The sequence below is a fragment of the Hemibagrus wyckioides genome, linkage group LG16 (assembly GCF_019097595.1).
Source record: "Hemibagrus wyckioides isolate EC202008001 linkage group LG16, SWU_Hwy_1.0, whole genome shotgun sequence".
NCBI lineage: Eukaryota > Metazoa > Chordata > Actinopteri > Siluriformes > Bagridae > Hemibagrus > Hemibagrus wyckioides.
Window position 1 is genome coordinate 10,519,914 of NC_080725.1, and position 20,857 is coordinate 10,540,770.

The 20,857-nt window shown below is 38.2% G+C and overlaps 3 protein-coding genes across 4 annotated transcripts in view; all 3 read right to left on the minus strand.

Annotated features, from left to right (window-relative positions):
- LOC131366868 (myosin-IIIb) overlaps positions 1–855 on the minus strand; it is a 30,397-nt gene extending 29,542 nt beyond the window's left edge. Inside the window, exons 1-2 of one of the 2 annotated variants that reach the window (XM_058411821.1) lie at positions 577–855; positions 261–326 (exon numbers count right to left, since the gene is read on the minus strand). In XM_058411821.1, coding sequence (XP_058267804.1) covers positions 261–326; positions 577–684 — 174 coding nt within the window. In that variant the 5' untranslated portion in view covers positions 685–855. The remainder of the gene's footprint in view (positions 1–260; positions 327–576) is intronic. The other variant, XM_058411820.1, reaches the window with a different exon arrangement.
- A 2,841-nt stretch (positions 856–3,696) lies between these two features.
- Positions 3,697–8,235, minus strand: wu:fb59d01 (uncharacterized protein LOC322379 homolog). The gene is made up of 6 exons (XM_058412405.1): positions 8,060–8,235; positions 7,229–7,423; positions 6,478–6,642; positions 5,279–5,338; positions 4,138–4,216; positions 3,697–4,016 (listed from the first exon to the last, which is right to left on the minus strand). The coding sequence occupies exons 1-6, from the start codon at positions 8,124–8,126 to the stop codon at positions 3,959–3,961; spliced, it is 624 nt and encodes a 207-aa protein (XP_058268388.1). The 5' UTR covers positions 8,127–8,235; the 3' UTR covers positions 3,697–3,958.
- Positions 8,236–13,063: 4,828 nt separating this feature from the next.
- On the minus strand, positions 13,064–15,137 carry nxnl2 (nucleoredoxin like 2). The gene is made up of 2 exons (XM_058412291.1): positions 14,603–15,137; positions 13,064–13,572 (listed from the first exon to the last, which is right to left on the minus strand). Exons 1-2 carry the CDS (start codon positions 14,902–14,904, stop codon positions 13,404–13,406), a joined length of 471 nt encoding a protein of 156 aa, XP_058268274.1. The 5' UTR covers positions 14,905–15,137; the 3' UTR covers positions 13,064–13,403.
- Between the last annotated feature and the right edge of the window lie 5,720 nt (positions 15,138–20,857).

Below are 20,857 nucleotides of genomic sequence, written 5' to 3' on the forward strand. Positions count from 1 at the left end.
TAGAATTTGAGAGAGAGAGAGAGAGAGAGAGAGAGAGATGCATAGTTTCAACTGGTGCTATATTACATAACCAAAATAATTGCATTTTAAAAGGAAGTTCATTATTATTATTATTGAGTCACATCAGTGGAAGAGTAAAGACTCTTTGTCAGTGTCATTGATTAGTTTGCTATCTTCTTAGGAGGAAGTGCATTCAAGGTAACAACTAAAGTAAATAAAAGCTTGGCTGAAATAAACAAAACGTTCATGACTGCATTTACCTCTTTGCCATACAGTGGGAGCTGCTTAAATGGGTTCACAGCGACCAAAATATCCCCAATATAAGTCTGTTGGAGAGGAAAAACACTGTCAGTAAGTCACAAGGCAATGCTTTCAGACATGCTTCATTCAGGGTCGCTAATGTTTCTGCTATGACTCAGAGCAAACCAACGACACCTCACTGAAATCTTCATGAGGTTCAAATGCGGTGTAAAAATGACTGTCAGAACCTGTAGAACTTGCAGTACGTGGTGCTCCCAGATGTCCGATTATGAACATATTCATAATATAAACACCCTAACACGGAGTATTACTTACATAAATGTGACTGTGGTTGAATCTTCTAGTCAGTGACTCGAGTAAACTCTTCTCATCCAAATCTGACAGAGTCGCCAGATCTTCCTGAACATGGGCTTGTTCCTCCATGGTACCTTCAAGGATGCCTCAAACGCTTAAAACTGGCCGGTTGAGCGGTTTTGTAACGCCATCAGATCAGTACATGTGCTCTCAAGCAAATCTCTTGACTCCTTTCCCTTCCTCTAACCAACTCACTTACACCTTTAGAGCTTGAGAAACGGCGCCTCCGCCTCCAGCGCATACACGCCGTTTAACCCTCACCTAGCCGGATGCTGTGCTGCACAAACCACCGCAGTTAATACCATGATCGCTAGGAGGCGCCAATATGACGGCAGGGATTCATTTGCATATTAATTGCATCGGCGTTTGCATATCAAAAAATGTATTTACATGAACATTTTCCTACATTTAAGCAGATTACAGGTTTATCTAGCAAGTTTTCTTCCCCTCAGGGCATGATTAATAATCAGACAACCTCAAACTCAGTGAAATCAACAGGGTACCACACTTTATTGAATGACATATCAGCTGGTGGGCGTGTCCACTAATGCTTGTGGGCGTGTCCGGGGATGCGACAACGTGTGCACGCGATTCGTAGCAGAGAGGAGCACACGCTGCATCCCCTTCATTTAGTGTGACCTAATGAGAAAGTTTAATTTTAGCTATTGTGAAACAAACATGTCTTATATGACATGTTTTCTCTTAATCATAATTAAATAGACTGAAAAAAGCTGTTCAGATGAGTAGTGAAACGTTTTGATCTAACTAGAAAGAAGTCCAGTTGATAGGACTCAACTTCCAGATAACCGCGCCTGGATGACGGAGAATCTTCACAGACATATTAAAAATAAACTTATTTAATGAGCAGTAAATGACACTAAATTGAGCAAATCAGTATTTTTGGCATGAAAAACCCCTTTTCTGATCCAAAAATGCAGAAGTCATTACAAATCATCTTAGATAAAATAGGTGTTACGCAATCAATGTGGCTAAGATTTATAACTCACCAGTGGATTTGGTATAAAATTTGGACTCCTGTTCTCTTGTAGCTAAGGATTTTCTGAGGGATATCTAAATAACTGTGATTTCAGATATCTCTAATATGATTTCAGAAATGACTCGTATTCATGAGCTGCTCACAAGCTCGGGTCCTATCAACACAATCACATGTTTGATTAGTCAGTATACAGTCATAGAAGGGAAATTATCTTATATCACCCAGATGAGATTGGATTCCCTTTTGAATCTTATTCATGTCATCTCAAATAGTTTTTGCTTACTGCTGTCACCTTTGTATTGCTCCATAAGGATAAATGTATTAATTTATATCCAGATTGAATTGAATTGATAGCCGAATATACACTACTCACAAAAAGTTAAGGATATTTGGCTTTTGGGTGAAATTTATGGAAAATGTAAAAAGTTCACGCTACAGTGATATTATATCATGAAAGTAGGGCATTTAAGTAGAAGCATGCAATGGTGATTTCCTCATCTCAAACAATTTATTGAAACAAAAGCCAACAACAGTGGGGGGCATACCACAACAAAAAATGTCAATGTCTCAATAATTTGTCATGTGCCCTTGACCATCAATTACAGCTTGACAACGACAGCTCATGCTGTTCACGAGTCGACTTATTGTCTGGTGAGGCATGGCATTCCACTCTTCTTGAAGGGCGGCCCTCAGGTCATTGAGGTTCTGGGGTGCAGGGTTATGAGCCTCTACACAGCGACTTGGCTGATCCCATAGGTTTTCTATGGGATTCAGGTCTGGAGAAAGTGCAGGCCACTCCATTTGAGGTACCCAGCCTCCAGCAGCCATTCCCTAATGATGCGACCTCGATGAGCTGGAGCATTGTCGTCCATGAAGATGAAATTAGGCCTGTGTTGTTCATGCAGGGGCACAATGACTGGATTAATGATGTTATTCTGGTAGTACTGGTAGTAGCATTCATCATCCGGTTCCACAGGGCACTGTTCACAATGAAGCGGTCATCAACATGGGATGTGGACAAAGGACGTCCACTTCTATGCCTTTCTGTGACTCTTCCAGTCTCTCTGTATCTCTGTTGCAACCTGCTGATGACACTCTGTGACACTCTAAGCTCAGTGACCACTTCCCTCTGAGAACATCCTGTTTGAAGCCTTGCAATGGCGAGGAACTGTTGATCAATTGTTAGGTGTGGTCTTGGTCTCATGATGTCAAAATGTGAACAGCATGATGAAGAGGACTGTTTAAATACCAATTCTAATTGAACCAGAAAATTTATTGGTCGATTCATGGATCAAACACCAGTTGTGAATTTTGCCGTTAAGCACCTTGTTAGAGAACAGCAAGTTATGCAAAAAGTACTGAAACACTGAACAGTTGGACATGTGCATTCAAAAGTGTAGAGAAGGTCAAATTAAGTTCACCTGTAAAGGTTATAGTGCATTTAAGGTGCATCCTGAAATTTCACCCGAAAGCCGAATATCCTTAACTTTTTGTGAGTAGTGTATATACAAATATATAAATATACTTTTCCCCTCCAGTAACATCCAATCATTTTTTGCACTGTTTATCCTACACAGGGTCCTGGAGAGCCTGTAGCCTATCCCAGGTGACTCACACAACGATTCACACACTACAAACAATTTATAGATGCCAATCAGCCTACATCACATGTATTTGGACTGGGGGAGGAAACCAGAGAAACCAAAGGAAACCCCAAAGTATGGGGAGAACACGCACACTCCACACACACGGTGGAGACAGGAATCAAACCTACTTACACTACTACAAATTTTTAGTACCTTTTAGATTCTGCATTCATGTGTCAAATCAGTGATATCTACAATGTATAGTGAGCTGCACATTTCGGTTACTAATAATTATGACTCATTTTGAGTGTGATATTAACACACATTTAAACAATAGTGCATAATTGTAATTCTGTCAAATCACTGAAGCTGTGAGAACTGAGTACTGTGCTACATAATACTACATCCATGAAATACAAATTTCTTATTAAATACTGAAAACAGTTCTCATTTGTGGTGCAAATGAGGTCAAACATTTTTTAAAAAGTAATAAAACACATACAAGTTCATACTTTATTTTTTTAGGTAAAACAAACCCTTATTAGAAAGATATTACATCATCTTGAACAATAGAACATTTACAATTGTACGTTTCTAAACAGTTAAAAGTTAACAGTTAATGCTAAAGGACAAATCTGAGTCAATTACCAATCAAATGCTAGGTGATTTTTCCAACACTTCTCATGAAGCAGGATAATAAAAAGGTCATACAAAAGAACATGCACACACACACACACACACAAAGCTCTGGTCTTTTGTTTTATCTCATCTCAACATCATTTGTGGGCACTTTCTTCATGTCAGTACGTTTCCCTTTCCTGTTGATAAAATGAATAATACAAACCTCAGAAGTCAATACGCAGTGTCTCATGTATAAAACTATTCAGACTACTGGTGTTTTTTTTTTTAGTAGCATTCATTGTTTATGATGAAACTCACCTTTGGACTACAAATAGTGCAGTAGAAGCAATCACTGCCACTGCAAACACAACACCACCCAGAATACCCACAATCAAACCTGGAACACACACAAACACATATATTTTATATGTGCTACAGTATAAAAACTCACAAATATATACATGTCTATGTACATATCTGTATATTTTATTTCCTTTACTGTAGGTTAAAGAAAAGCATTCCTCAAGTTAGAATCCAAAGACATCCAAGGTCTGAGGTATAGAGAGCAAAATTGTCTGTGCTCTCTGGGTAGGAAGGATGACATCTCTCTCTCTCCCCTCTCAATCACAGTGACCTAGCATGGGCTCATGTTTGCAGAAGAGGGTAGAGAGCTCTTATGTCTCCCTGTGATGCTGCATGAACTGAACAACTTCTGGTTGTCTGGATTCATGTGTTACAGAGGGAACTTGTGTTAACCTTCAACATGGTAAATACCTGGTCAGTATTTATTGTACAACAGAAGAGAGCTGGCTTGGGCATGGAAACTGAAAAAAAGTCAGACAAAAAAATCCAATTTCCTACAAATAATTGTATCCATGGCCTGTTTATCTAAAGGTTTCGTTCACAAAAAATGTATGTATGCAGCTTAGCCAGAAAACCTAATGACTAATCTATTTCTTTAGAAATGAGAAAAAAGGGAGGTTTTCTAAATAGAATTTTAAAGATTTTTAAGGAACACTTCACTTTTGGTGAGTTTTTATGTAAAAAAAAAAAAATCTGAATAATAAAACTGATTCATTAGTTAAAAAGAGCTTGTCTTTATGTTACACTGATTGGATTTACATCTATTACCTCAAACCAAACACAAATTATTAAAAGATGATTTTAATAATAATTAAAATGAAGGCGATCCGGACTGCCTGGTCTGCGGGGGAGGGCGTGGTTAGATTGTAGATGGGCGGTGTCACAAAATGACGTGGGCGTGGTCGTGTGTGGAGTTCTATTATGATCAAGCAACTTCTCAAAAAGCGAAACATGTAGCGAAGTGACTGAGTTACTTAAATACATTTATTAAATTCAACATCAGTATTAGTTATAGTATAACTAACGTTATAACGTTATAATTGTTAAAAAAATATCAAAATTACGGATCATTAATGAGCTCATTTTGTCTACTCACCTACATCCACCGTTTGCTCATCAGGGCTAGGAGCTGATCCTAACATCCTTCCAGACTTTGCTGTAAAATTCAAAAGAGTTTTTATAGTTTCATCCAAAATCTACTCCTGTAGTTTACTACATAGTGTGTGAACACAGTAGGCCATCTTTTTTCCCATCCGACTTGCACCAGTAGTGTGTTTTGTATGTAGATTTACTTGTAGCGACCTCTTGTGGACACGACAGGCATAAGCTAGAGTTTGTATTCAGTTTAAACTTCATCTACGAGAAATAGCTGTGTTTGTATTAAAAAAATCGGCCCAATAATAAAATTAAATGTACCAACCTGATGCGTAAAACCTCCACAAACCACATTTACTGATACTGTTTTAATATTACTCTGAAGAATCTTAAAAGAAATACAGAAAAGTGCTGGAATATCATTGTTTTAAATCAACCAGGCACTGTTAAAAAAATATTTTATGCCATTTTCACACAAAACAAATTAATACAGCAATAAACACATTTGGACATTTCTTTGTACTATCCTTCTAATTATGTACTTAAGTTGGAAAAACAACTTTAAAAACACACAATGTTTAATGTGTTTTGACTCTGTCTTGTAGGGTTTATAAAATAAACTGACATGAATATCCTAATGACATGCATGAATAATGAAATATGATTTTCAAGGACGTATGTTTAATGCCTTTTTCAAAGCTGGAGTGAAAAAAAAAACATTGTTCTGTTGAACTTTGGTCTTTGTTTTGAGACATGTTATAGCTTATATATCTTAAGAATGCACTTTTTATGCTTGATCATTTCTAACTGTCTTTTATGCATCCTTTAAATACATCAATACTGGTTCACTAGGGCACAGACTAAGGGAGCCATCAGTCTGAAGCTGTGTTGGGAACTCTCCTTTAAGTATATAACGCACGAGTATTCTAGTATATCTGGTATATGGTAAGATATGGGAAGTCAAAGTGAACAATCACTACGTTTAAGATTAATGTTTAACTTCAATAAACTGAACAGAGTAGTCATCTATACATCATAAAAAAGCTGATAATGGCTTAGGCCATATAAGGCAATGTGGAAGAGAAGAGAAGAGAAGAGAAGAGAAGAGAAGAGAAGAGAAGAGAAGAGAAGAGAAGAGAAGAGAAGAGAAGAGAAGAGAAGAGAAGAGAAAAAAAGAGAAGAGAAGAGAAGAGAACTGACCTCGACACATCTTATCACAATCTTCTTTAGTATCAAAACGGTTTCCATTTCCTTGACAGCCTCCATAAAGAAACAGGCGACAGGCTTTCTCCGTGCTGTCGTAGTAATACATGGCCTGTCGAGCAAAACAGCTGCCTGGATCCATCTTTAAACTGCACACTGCATCTGAGTGGATATAACATCCAAAGCAAAGCATCAAAACCTGCTTATCTATTCTAATACACCAGCATAAATGTTCGGTTTCTTTAATACCTACAGACTAAAAACATGACAGGGTGTGCTGTTATTAGAAAATAATCAACGAAGATGTATTGTGATAACATGTCCTGGAATGTTTTTTTCCTCTTAGACCACATCAATTTGATAACAATAATTGAATAACAGGTCCTTCAAATCCATTTATTGTTACATCTTAGAGACAAGCTCTTGTTATCATATCCATTGTAAAAGAATAGCAAATAAACAGTGGCTCCAATACTGTCTCTTTATCTCGCACTTCTAAATAAAGCAACAAAAACCGTCATGTGACAGAGAAACTAGAAAGTTCTCTGAGTGTTATAAAGCTCTAACATTATAGACTCCTTAGATAAATGTTAAATAAACTTCTCTACACCATATCAATGATTTCTTAAATAACAATTCAACTTGTTTATTATTAGTGTTAGGTAACATATATACAATAACATACCTCAAGCGCATTTATTGGACCCCATGATTTTCAATGATTAATTAAGTTGTTTGTTTTTTTTACCTCCTTCTGGAAAGAGCTCATGATACTTAGAGGAACAATTTGCCATGCAATGCTGATTGGTGTCGAAGCGGTTGCCGTTGCCTCCCTCTCCTTTATAGAAGAAAGGCAGACAATATCCGAAGTCATGGTTGTAGTAGAACTGCAATATTTTGTCTTGTCCAGTGCCTTCATTTATCATTTCAGTGCAATCTGGATCTGTGCAATAATGAAGAAAATAACATTACCACCATAACACAGTAGGATCCTGTGTGGATTATTGTTGTTCATGTAATTATTTACATTATAGCAGAAGAAATATATATACAAGATATTATTTTAATATATATATATATATATATATATATATATATATATATATATATATATACACAATATGTTATTTTTTATTATAAAGGTTTTGAAAATAAAATTATTGCTCATTTCCTATTATTTCAGCCGTTTTCAATGATATTTTAATAGCAAATATTCTTTAAAGCATGGCGTTCCAGAGTGCAGGGTGTACCTCTGCCCAGTGTTTATGGGATATTCCCCAGATCAACCATGATCATAAGCAGAACTATAAACATGGCTGAACAAAAACAAAGAAAAAAACAAATATACATAGTAAGATCAAACTTAAATGGTTTATGGTTTTCAGTCCCAAAGAAATCGATCCCGATCCTTTTCTGATGTTCTGTGATTTTTAGAATCTCTAGACAATATTATTTGGCAAGACCGAGAATCAAAACCTGATATAGTTTTTTTTTTTTTTTTTTAAGAAACAACAGGAAATATATTTCTTCAGAACATTTTTGGCAGACAATTAGAAAATCAGAAACTCAATCAACTCACTTGATATCACTGCACCGACACACATGATCCCCATCAAGAAAAACTGAAAAGAAAGTCTAGAAATCATTTTGTATCCAAGATTCAAGTAATTTGTTCCTCAGTGAGCAGCAGTGAGTGCTGTTATATCCTGAATTTCTGAACCTCTGTCCAAATGGCGGCCTTTAGACTCCTTTATCAGTGCTGCGGGTTTTATGGCCTGGGTGTGTGTGGCTCTCTCACCGAGAGCAAATGCAGTTTCAGTCATAAAACCAGAAACTGACCATCATCGAAACACCGTTTGACTACTGCAGTAGTATACAGTAAAGACTTATCTCTGTATCTCTGATTCTGCTTTTTTTTTTTAAGCGTGATTGTTGGGAAGAGTTCAGATTTGGGATCTGTGAATTAGACTGTGTCCATTTTTGCAAGTAGATGGGTGTTTTTTGTTAATATTGTGGTTATTTCTTGGCAAAATCGGCAAACTTGTCTTTGTGTGTAAGACTAGCTTAAGACTCAAAATTCATAAAAGACAGACACGCCCATAATTACTCAACAGAAACTGAAGTCAGGGTAATAATGTGACTCATTTGTGGTAACGGATTTATTAAACCAGGAAGTGTCATTTATGTGTAATGTTCTTGAATGATGTTATTCATGTGGTAGCGGCACAAGGCCAAGAGCTTCTGTTAATGTTCACATCACACACATCAAAAAAAAATGTGATCTGTGTGACTTTAACCATTGCTTGAATGTTGAATGCTGGTTTGAACATTTAGTGTCAGATACTGCCGGGATTTTTCCTTGGATTTTGACACAACATTGCATAGAGTTTATCCAGAAGCATGAGCAATTATGAGCAGACAAGAAGGCAACAGTAGCTCAAGTAATAATCACTCTTTACAACTGTGCTAGGCTGAAAAGCATCTCAGGATGTGCTGAACTTTAAGGCAGGTTAGCCAGCTTCTTCCATTCTTCCAATCTGTATTTATCAAAATATCTCAATCTGTTGTTTCAGGTGAACTGAAACTCTTGATCTGTACAATTGTTTGGTTTAATATTTGCATGAATAAGCAGGTGTTCAGATGTTTCTAATAAATTGGTTGGTGAGGGTATTAGAATGATTACCGAGAAAATAGCACTCTGTTTCCATATTTCTGGTTTTATTCAGCCCTGTACTTTAGGATGTCATTTTCTTGTTCTTTAGTTCTTGAACAAGTCATTCTGTTTTGAGTTTTTATGACTTTTATTACCAGTACTATTATTTCCTCTTTTTTTGTTCTTCTTCTACTATAGTTACTCTCTGTGCTGAGAGTTGCATGTTCATCTAGTGTCCACATGACCTTCTTCTGGCTTCTCCTCTAGGTGTGTGTGTGCATGCTGCCCTACATTGGACTGGAGTACCATGCAGGCTGTAATCTGTCTATCTGTCTGTCAGTCTGTCTATAGTCCTGGGATAGACTGTAGATCCACCCTGACCCCTGGCCATGATAACTGACTGACTGAAAGAATGAATGAATATGCTGTTCATTGTAACTCTGCTGTTTAACATAGCATTTCTGTTAGCCTTGACTCAGCCATACAATAAAACAAAAACATTTAAACATGTGGTTTGGATAATAATAATAATAATAATAATAATAATAATAATAATAATAATAATAATAATAATAATAATAATAATAATAATAATAATAATAATAATAATAATAATAATAATATAGTACTTTCATATATTCTACTGTTGCTTTGTCGCCCCCTGGTGGAGATAATGCACAGCGCAATCTTGAATCTGAGCCAGACAGCTCACTGGTTAATATTCTACACCAGTCCGAGAAGATTGAAAGGACGAAAGATCCATTGAGCCCTTTATTCTTGAAGTTTGGACAGAACCGTCTGAGACATTTTCCATTAGCATAAAACTTTAAGAAACAGTTCTAAGAAACAGTTTAAGAAACAAATCACTTTTTACAGGAAGCTTCTCCATAGCAGCACTCACAGGCTATTGTTCTTTGACATAAATAATGTGGATTGTCCGCCATCCAGGCCAATTCTTACTTAGTTGTTATTATGAAAATTATGAAAACGATAAGTTAAGTTGAATGAGCGTAATGACATCTGCTTGTGAGTTTACTTTCAGCCAGCCAACTACCTTCAGAGCTGCTGTCTCTAAATAAAAGTTGTTTATTTTCCAATAACAGCACAGTGTTTTATTATTATATCACAACAATTCACTAAACCTATTTTGCTATTAAAGGAAAACTTATAGTTTATTTATTTTCAATAGGTATGTTCAATGTTATGGAACATTCAAAATTCAGCTGTTATCATTTATTCAGATGTAGCTGCTGTAGCTCCCTCACCTCACCTTTTGTGTCTCTCTTTTAAGATAATAAAGCATCTTGTCATTTAACAGAAAAACTGTGAATCTCTTCTGACATCTCAGTGCTGGAAAAACAGGAAAAGGAACAACTTTGCCTCTGTTACAAAATGCTATTTAAATCTCCTGACAGAAAACATCACCATAATCAACAAATTTACCTTAAAAATAGAAAATCAGATTATGGGCTCCCTCATATCACAAAAGTAAAACATTTGCCATATGATCTGGAGATTGCGAGACCAATGGACAATGGACATCAATGGGATGCATTACTCTTTTTGTGGGAATGAAAACTGAATAAAACACACTCAACACAGGATTTGGTTAATAAAACATAGTAATAGGTAATAGTTGGGGCTGACTAGATTGACACTGAGGCTGATGTGATGGTTAAAGTGAGGAGATGAGACAGAACTGGTAGGACTGTGATCAGTGGGACTTGGAGCTGTAGTCAGATGCAGATGAGGAGTCCTCAACAATAGGGTTGATGGGCAAGCCAGAAGGAGTGAGAGGGGTGTATTAGAAGAAGCATGGGCTATGGTCACAGGTGGCAGGATGAGGTAGAACGAGGAGGGGGAAAGTCTGAAGGAGTAGGAGAAGTACAGAGCTGTTCCAGAAGGGCTTTTAGGTCGTCAGCTAAGTGACCCAGCTGGTGACGTACACAGCATCCCAGATTAGAACGACCGAGTCCACCAGGTGAAGATGACCTAGTGATAGAAGCTGGGAGCAGACAAACAATGGGACGTATTAGCAACCTATGAAGAAAAAATACATATACCCAGAAAGAATAACATAGAAAACATAAGGTAATGCATGTACACGCGTGAGAAAGTCATGCCACTCACTAACAGTCTATCTCTAAAAATTGTGGACAAGCAGACATTGTTTAGGTCTTAGTAAATACTCAAATATGTATACACAGAATCATTATGAATTAAACAGATTATAAATAAAAGAGAAAAGAGATGGAGGAAAAAGAAGAAAATACTTACATATGATAAAAGTCATCTAAAAAAGGGGAGATTGTCCCGCTTAGCTTGGTGATTGGAGAGAGACTTCTGAATGGAGCCCTGGGGGTTTAATATGCTAGAAGAGTGTGGATAAAAATAAGGGAAATTTGACAAAATGGGAATTGAAAAATCTAAAAACTGAAAATAATGGGAATTCAAAAAAGCTGAAATCTGAACAGAATGGGAAATTTTTAGTCAGGAATCTTACAAAAAATATGGAAGGTGTTCCCAGAGGCACATCTGTGAGCACATAATATAAATGCAGGGGAATTTCAGAGCTAGATCAGATCATTCTGGGACGTCCTGATGAACTGGTCCTCGGGTTGATTGCTATTTTGCAATAAACTATATTTTTGCCTTTCTCATCTACAGCTCCTGTGAGTATTATTTTGTTAAAATGTTTATTGGTTTTGAGTAGTTTGAGAAGAAGCAACTAAACACCCAGTGTCGCAGCAGACACCACATCTTCCCTGTTGATCACCGTCACACTGGCCAGTTGTGGGCATCTGTGAACTCGTTATAAGTTCTCTTCCACATACCTTCTTTTTCAACCATTTAACCTTAAAACTAACTACCTGCACTTCTCCCTCCAGACCACCAGATGGAACCCTCACTGAGCACTTCCGTTTCACACAGACTTTTAGAATCCCTGCTGTTGTTTGAGGTTAAGTATTCTGTATATGGATTCATTAACTGCTGTTCCCGGCCCATCAATACACCCTCAAGTAGCTATAAGTAGGAATTTGAAAAGACTGAATGGCTCGATGTGTCTCAAAATGTGCACATGGTAGACTTTACTTTTGTGAAGCGGTTTCTATGTCGATGTAAGTCCCTATATACATTGTTACTCTAGAGCAGGGGTGTCCCATCTCATCCAGAAAGGGCCGGTGTGGGTGCAGGTTTTCATTCCAACCAAGCACAAGCTACACCTGATTCCAACTGGCTAATCGACTGATCTTGGCTTTCGGTAGACTCAGGTGTGGCTTCTGCTCGGTTGGAATGAAAACCTGCACCCACACCGGCCCTTTGCAGATAAGATTGGACACTCCTGCTCTAGAGCATCCATCTATCCAGTCACTTTTATTACACAGGGTCACTGGTTCCATGCCTGGACCATATCCCTTGGGGACTCGGGGCACAAGACAGGAGACACCATGGGCACAATTGCAAGCACACTAACACAATCATTCATACAACGGACAATTTAAAAATGCCAGTCAGCTTACAACACATGCCTTTGGAGTAGACAGGAGGAAATCCCTGGGAGAACACATGCAAACGTAGGGCGGAGATGGGAATCAAACCCTCAATCCCCGAAGTGAGGGCAAACCTTTCAGATGTGGTTAAACAAATTGTTTATGAGATTAGTCTCTGATGAAGCCTAAGATGAATACTATATACCTGTGCCTCAAATATGCTGGAAGAAGAACACAGACCTCACATCGGTGTGATATTTCTCATGTTCATCTGTTTCACCCAACCTGGTTATTTTTTAAGCAGTAAAAGGTACTCATTTGCAAGAAAGCCCCCATGAGTTTTACTCATGTGACCTAATAACGTTCTTGCAGTCACGGGATGGCTGAAGTATGTGTTTTGCAAACTGCTGCCAAAGCAGAGGACAGTGGAAAAAAAAAGACACTCTCGGGAATACATCACAGTGTTTTAATGAAACGCCGGGGAATCTGAAGCACCATGACAATGCTAGACATTAAACAGTCCCTGAGTACCAGTGTAGCGACAATCCTCCATACAACATACGCTCATCTGCTATCCTACAACTGAGGATAACAGCTCCTCTTATTAAAAAATAAAATTAGAAGTAGCAATAATTTAAAAATAATTTATAAAGCATAATTCTAAAGTGTCCAGAAAACCCTTCCCCCTCTACCCCCAGCCCCTCCCCCCCAGGTTAAAGTGCAGGATGCAGCATTTCTTCACTAGCCCTTTGCACAAGGAACAAAACTAAGAGAAATCACTAGCATTTGAAGTTCTGGAAGATTTCAGCTACTTCCAGCCAGTTCCTGAAGCAGGCCAGGCCCTGATCTCGGATCTGCTTCCTGCCTTTATCCGTGATCACCTGCCCATTCTCCTTCACAATCACCAGCTTAGGCACGGCTGTTATGTTGTACCTCTTCTTCAGATCGCTGAAATCAGAAGAAAAAAAGACAAACAAAATTTTTTTTTTAAATGTGAAAAAAAAAAGAAAAATTAGTTCTGGTTTTGTGACAATATTGAAATGTGAAAAGCTAATTCTAAGTAATGATATTCCTTAAAAAAAAAAAAAAAAAGGTTTGAGTGCACAAATATTCTAACAATTTTATTTTAATTTTAGCAATTTACTCCTTTTTAATTTACACTTTATACAACTTTTCCTTCCCATTGTAGTGTTCTTATTTCTTTGTAATTTTTGTTTATTTTTTATGATTGTTTTGTTTCTCATGTATTTGCTGCCAGGTTGCATTTTTTATCTTTTAATTATTAATTGCCACTTTGCAAATGTGCATAATATTTTTTCTTTTCCCCTCCTATCTTAAAATTTGTTTATTTATTTATTTATTCTGCTTTTCCTTTCCCATCTTTCTGTTTTTTTTTTTTTTTCCTCATTCCTTTTAATAAAACCCTGATTTTCTTTATTGGGTTTCTCTCCTCTTAAATTTCTTTTCATTCCTATTCTCCCTTCATTTGTTTTTTCCTTAATTAATTTGCAAATTTTGTCTGTATGTTATTTTGTCATCTTCCCTTTGCTTCGCTTTTTATTTCCTCCTGCTCTTCTTTACCTTTTCTCCTCTGAATTTGCTGACACACTGTGACTAATCTTTGGTTTTTAGAGGAACATATACGCTTGTGCATAATATTTTACCCCCTTCCTTTAAATTCTAATATCATGATATACTGTGTTAATAAAATCTTTCTGACTATAAGACAGATTTATTCATTCCTGGAGGTCAAAATAATGCACTGAGTTTACAAAGCCGCTATCAGTGAAATGAAATCTGCCAGTCATGAATGAATGAATGAATGAATGAATGGCTAGAGAGATGGGAGATATTTTTAAACATAATCCTCCACTGATGTTGGATAAACCTCTTACAAAGGAGAATGCCATGCATCTGAACGCTGCATGGACTGCAGCATACCAGTGCAGGGATGTGAGTACAGGGTACAGGTACTCACTGCTTGTACTGGTCGTTCCAGGGCAGCGCGAGCCAGTCCCCGTGCATGTCGTGATAGTATTCCGCCATGTCCTCGGCGGATTTATCCGAGGATATAAACACGATTTCGAATTGAGCCGGAGGGTCGCTCTCCTCCACCAGCTCGGTGTAGAAATCACACAGCACCGGGGTGAAGTCACGGCACGGAGGGCACCAGCCGGCGGAGAAATACAAACCGACTACTTTATTACGGAGTGAATCTTCTGGGTCAACCGCATCTCCGTCTTTATTCAGCAGCACGCGCCCCGCAAACACTTCCGCCATCACCGGAGAAATGATAAACACCAGCACTGTGTCACTCAGAAATATGTCAACAACTCATTGAGCAGTTATGACAAGCGCTGGAAAGTTAACAAACACTCGTCAAATCGCTGTAACCTCTATTTAACCTCCACTGACATAGATTATAGCTGTATGCGGAAAACTAGCAACTTTGATCAACCGACTCTAATGTTCACTGCGAGGACGGATAAACTTGCTAAGACCCGCCCAATATGCAAATTATGATGGTCAGCACCAATCAGCGCTCTCCAGGAACTCCAAGTGACAGGAGGGTGGATGCCAGGTGTGATGAAATCCCGCGGGAACGTGTCTAACACCTGACTCTCACCCTGAGGGACATCCGAGGATTTCCGTGAAATGCATAGCCTTGGGGTTCACCAATACAAGTTTTTATCTTTATTAAGTAACTATATACAAGCGCTCGTAAATTGGTCAGAAGGTGTGCATTGTTTTCTTACAACAGCACGCCTAGAAAAGTAGTTCCGTTCCTTTGTAACGTGAACAATAGGTTAATAGTGATGCAGTCATTCTCATACCTTACTGTTTCTATAGTAACAGATCATACACAGGAACTTGTACAACGAATGAGCCACATAATGTAGAACTAATAATAAAAACAAATAATTAAGAAAGTAAAACAAGTATAACATAAGTTTTCTGTCCAAAGGGCCCCCCCCCATATCAATATAGTTAATAGTAAAAAAGTTAATATTATATAATATTATATGTAATGATGTGCAGCATGGAAGTGTGGAATATTAGCATTCTATTCATTACACATGTAATGCAATTGCATTGTATAGAGTTAAAATATATAACAAGGACGATGGTCATGATCATGTTCTTTCGTGGCGAGACTGAGATTTCTGTCTCATTACCGAGACAGGAATCATCTACACTTGTTAAATGACCATAGCTCCAGATTTCAAAAACATCTTTATAATGTTACATGAACATGATATAATGGTAAAAAAGAACACTTCTATAGCATTCAGACAACACCATCTCAGCACCTCTGTAACCTACGGTGCCCAAAGAAAAGGCAGCAGAAGTTGGCAATTTTAGCTGACTTTGGAGCTCTATTTCTGCTACACGAATGTATTTTAGTCAATCATGCACTTTATTTATCCAATCAAAATGTTAAATGATAATTTATAAATGAATTTGTTTATTTTCTGAAGAAAATGTGGTGAACCTGTAACATATTTTGTTTACAATATTAAGCCTTTGTACATAGACAGTTACATTTTATTTTTAATTGTTGCATGCTGTTTTGCATTGTGTATTGTACAGAGTAAAAAAAGGCATGCCCTCAGTCAATTTTTTCTACAGTTCAGTTTTGTTTACAATTTCTGAGAATGTATTTGAATTAAATTGAATAGTGACTGAAATGTATTATTATTTTAGTTATAGTTGAATTTGGCATGAAAGCCAAGAGCAAAGTACCAGACCAGTCACAATACTGTAAGCATTTCTTTCTCTCTCTCTCTCTCTCTCTCTCTCTCTCTCTCTCTGGGAATATTTTTTGAGCCTTTCTTGTAAAAGACAAGAAGCCATCATGAGCAGTTTCAGACATCACATCTGTTTGTTGAAGTTGAGGTCAAGGGCAGGTTGAGTATTGCTGGTTCCCTGGGAACCACACCTGGGAACCTGGGAGTCCACACTTTGTTGAAGCATATTAATAAATGCTTGAAGTAGATCAAGTTTAGCACAGGTCAAAGATGGGACACATAACACTAGAATTCACTCAGTAGCTATAAATTAAAAATAATGAATAAGGGAAAAGAATGTGGCTCAGAAAATTTACCCATGATCACTCCTCAAACAAGTGTAAATGTTACACAATACAAGCTGTGAAACACTCAGTGATAATAATAAGAATGGAATAAGAAATGGCCATTTTTAAAATATGTTTGGCATTAAAGAACGATTATAATGGGAAATAAAAATGTTAAATGTAGAATATAATTGTAGAATATAATCTGGAAAGGCACAATCTTTCAAAGAGAAAAAAAAGGTGGGGCATTTTGACTTGGGGCATTTTGGCTGGTCATCTTAAAATAAGATAAGCAAAAAGAGTTAAGTTAAGAGTTAAGACCGCCTTTGGCACCATTGACGCAGGTGAAAATTGGGCTATTGTTGGTCGAAGAAGTAGAAGAGGGAGGAAAGAGGAGAGTGTGTAGACAGAGAGAGAAGAGGAAAGGTAAGAGTGTAGGAGAATAGGAACACTGAATGTTGGTACTATGACAGGGAAAGGTAGAGAGCTGGCTGATATGATGGAGAGAAGGAAGGTGGATATACTGTGTGTACAGGAAACCAGGTGGAAGGGTAGTAAGGCTAGTACAGGTAGTGTAGGAGCAGTATAGGAGCAGGATTCAAGCTGTTTTATTATGGGGTGGATAGTAAGAGTAATGGGGTAGGTGTGGTCCTGAAGGAGGAGTTTGTGAGGAGTTTGTGTTATGGAGGTGAAGAGAGTGTCAGATAGGGCGATGAGACTGAAGTTAGAGATTGAAGGGGTGATCTTGAATGTTGTTAGTGGTTATGCCCCACAGGTAGGTTGTGAGTTAGAGGAGAAAGAGAGATTCTGGAGTGAATTAGATGAGGTGATAGAGACTATTCCCACGGGTGAGAGAGTGGTGATAGGAGCAGATTATAATGGACATGCTGGTGAAGGGAACACAGGTGATGAGGAGGTGATGGGCAAGTTTGGAGTTAAGGAAAGGAACCTTGAAGGACAGATGGTAGTGGACTTTGCTAAGAGGATGGACATGGCTGTGGTTAACACTTATTTTCAGAAGAGGGAGGAGCATAGAGTGACTTACAAGAGTAGAGGTAGGAGCATACACGTAGACTACGTATCCAATGTAGAAGAGGCAATCTGAAAGAGATTAGTGACTGTAAAGTGGTAATGGGAGAGAGTTTAGCCAGACAGCATAGGATGGTGGTGGGTAGGATGACTTTAATGGTCTGTAAGAAGAAGAGGTCAAAGATTGAGAAGAAAACCAAATGGTAGAAGCTGAAAAAGGAGGAATGTTGTGAGGAATTTAGACAGAAGTTGAGGCAGGCTCTGGTAGTCAGGTGGTCAGGTAGTGCTGCCAGATGACTGGGAAACTACTGCAGAAGTGATCAGGGAGACAGGAAGAAAGGTGCTGGGTGTGTCATCTGGATGGAGGAAAGAAGGTAAGGAGACTTGGTGGTGGAATGAAGAAGTTCAGGATAGTATTCAGGGGAAGAGGTTAGCCAAGAAGAAGTGGGACATGGACAGGACTGAAGAGAATAGACAGGAATACAAGGAGTTACAGCACAGAGTGAAGAGGGAGGTGTCTAAGGCCAAGCAGAAGGCATATGATGAGTTGTACACTAGGTTAGACTCTAAAGAAGGAGAGAAGGACTTGTACAGGTTAGCTAGGCAGAGGGAAAAAGATGGGAAGGTTAGCAAGTTAGAGTTATTAAGGATAGAGATGGAAAGGTGCTCATAAGTGAGGAGAGTGTACAGAGGAGAGGGAAGGAGTACTTTGAAGAGCTGATGAATGAGGAATATGAGAGGGAAAAAAGAGTAGACAGGGTGAACTCTGTGGAACAGAAAGTAGATAAGATTAGAAAGGATGAAGTCAGGAAGGCTTTGAAGAGAATGAAAAGTGGAAAGGCAGTTGGTCCTGACGACATCCTGGTGGAGGTCTGGAAGTGTCTAGGAGAGGCAGCAGTGGAATTTTTATCTAGTTTGTTTAACAGGGTTTTAAAGAGTGAGAAGATGCCTGAGGAATAAAGAAGAAGTGTGTTAGTCCCGATCTTTAAGAATAAGGGTGAAGTGCAGAGTTGCAGCAACTATAGGGGGATAAAATTGATGAGCCATACATTGAAGCTATGGGAAAGAATAGTGGAAGCTCTCCTTGGACAATGATGTTTCCAGATGACATTGTGATTTGTAGTGAGAGCAGGGAGCTACTGTGAGATGTTCTGTGTGATGGAAAAATATCAGTGAGAATCAAGGGGAAGGTGTACAAGACAGTGGTGAGACCGGTCATGCTGTATGGTTTAGAGGCAGTGTCACTGAGGAAGAGACAGGAGTCAGAGCTGGAGGTAGCAGAGCTGAAGATGTTGAGGTTCTCTTTGGGAGTGACAAGGTTGGACAGGATTAGGAACGAGTACATCAGAGGGACGGCTCATGTGGACAGAGTTAGGGAGGCCAGATTAAGATGGTTTGGACATGTTCAGAGGAGGGAGAGTGAGTATATTGGTAGGAGAATGTTGGACATGGAGCTGCCAGGCAGGAGGCAAAGAGGAAGGCCAAAGAGGAGGTATATGGATGTAATAAATGAAGATATGAAGCTAGTGGCAAGTGTTGAGGATGCAGAAGATAGGGATAGGTGGAGATGTTTCGCTGTGGAGACCCCTGAAGGGAAAAGCCGAGAGAAGAAGAAGTATAATTGGTTTTCTTTACTTTTAATTTTGCTCCACTGGGCTAGTCTGGTCAATGTGGTGTTGGATTCATTTAGAAGATTGATTTTTACCACAACACACACACACACACACACACAATATCACAATTACACCTCAATTTGGCTCTGTGATCTTAATTATATCAGCTTTTTAATTATCTACTTGACACATTTTCCTAAGGTGACACTAACATCATATTTTTGTAGTATGAGAGATGTGTGAACATAATTCTCCATTCGACTTTACCTTAGAAGTGGAAAGGCTGAACATAAACTAATCTAAATATTCTTCCCATTTTAAATATGCCTTTGATATACATTATATAGCCAAATGTTTGCAGTCACCTGACCATCACACCTATATGTGGTTCATCCCTAACTGCTGTCACAAAATTGGAAGCACACAAGTGTCTCTGTGTGACATAGCATTACAGTTTCCCTTCACTGGAACTAAGAGGCCCAGACCTGTTTGAGTATGACAATGTCCCTGTGCACAAAGCGAGATCCATGAAGACATGGTATGTTAAGGTTGGAGTGAAAGAACTCGAGTGTCCTGCACCTCAACCATGCTTTGGGATGCTCCTCTTGGTGCTGAGTGATCACAAATCCCTACAGTCACACTCCAAAATCTAGTGGAAAGCCTTCCCAAAATAGTGGAGCTTATTATAACTGCAAAGGGTGGAATAGAATCTGGAATGTAAATGTTTAACAAGCACATAATGGTGTAATGATGAGGTGTCCACCAACCTTTAGCCATATAGTGTAACTTATGTTGTAGCTGAACCTCTTACACACATTTATTAAACATTTGTCATCCACAATAATGTAGTTTTTAACAGGACAAGCCCAGTCATCAAGCCTATTCAAAACCTTCTAGCTCTTCTTGCAGCCTCTGCAAGTCCAGCTGCCACTGATCCTCATGCTCCCCGTTACATTTCTTTCTTTCTTCTTTTTTTTTTTTTGCATCATTCAGAAACTCTGTGTTCACAAATGAAGTCGACCATCTATAATGGTAAAGGAGGAAGAAGATGATGACGAAGATAATGATAAAGTGTTCTACAAGGAGATGCCAGGTAACATCTGTCCACACGTGTGCCTGCAGATTCATTAATTAACATTATTTTACTTTGATTAAGATACTTGGCAAAGCACAAAACAGAAACCATCTCAGACAAACGCAAACTCCAATGACCAGTGTTTTATTTGCAGACCAAACAAATGTATTATTTATTTGAGCTGCAATTATTTAGGCACAGACTGAAAAAGTAACACATTCAATTTGATGTAATAAAATGCAGGTGATGCAACAGTAGGGTTGTAAAATTCCGGGAATTTTCAAAGCTGGAAACTTTCCATGGGAATTAACGGGAATTTTTGGGAATAAACTGGGAATTTGCAAAATTGCAGGGAACTTAAATGCAAATGAAAAAAAAAATATATATATGTCTTGCAGCATAATCTTGGTTAAAACAACCAGATTGAATGCAATCTCTGTT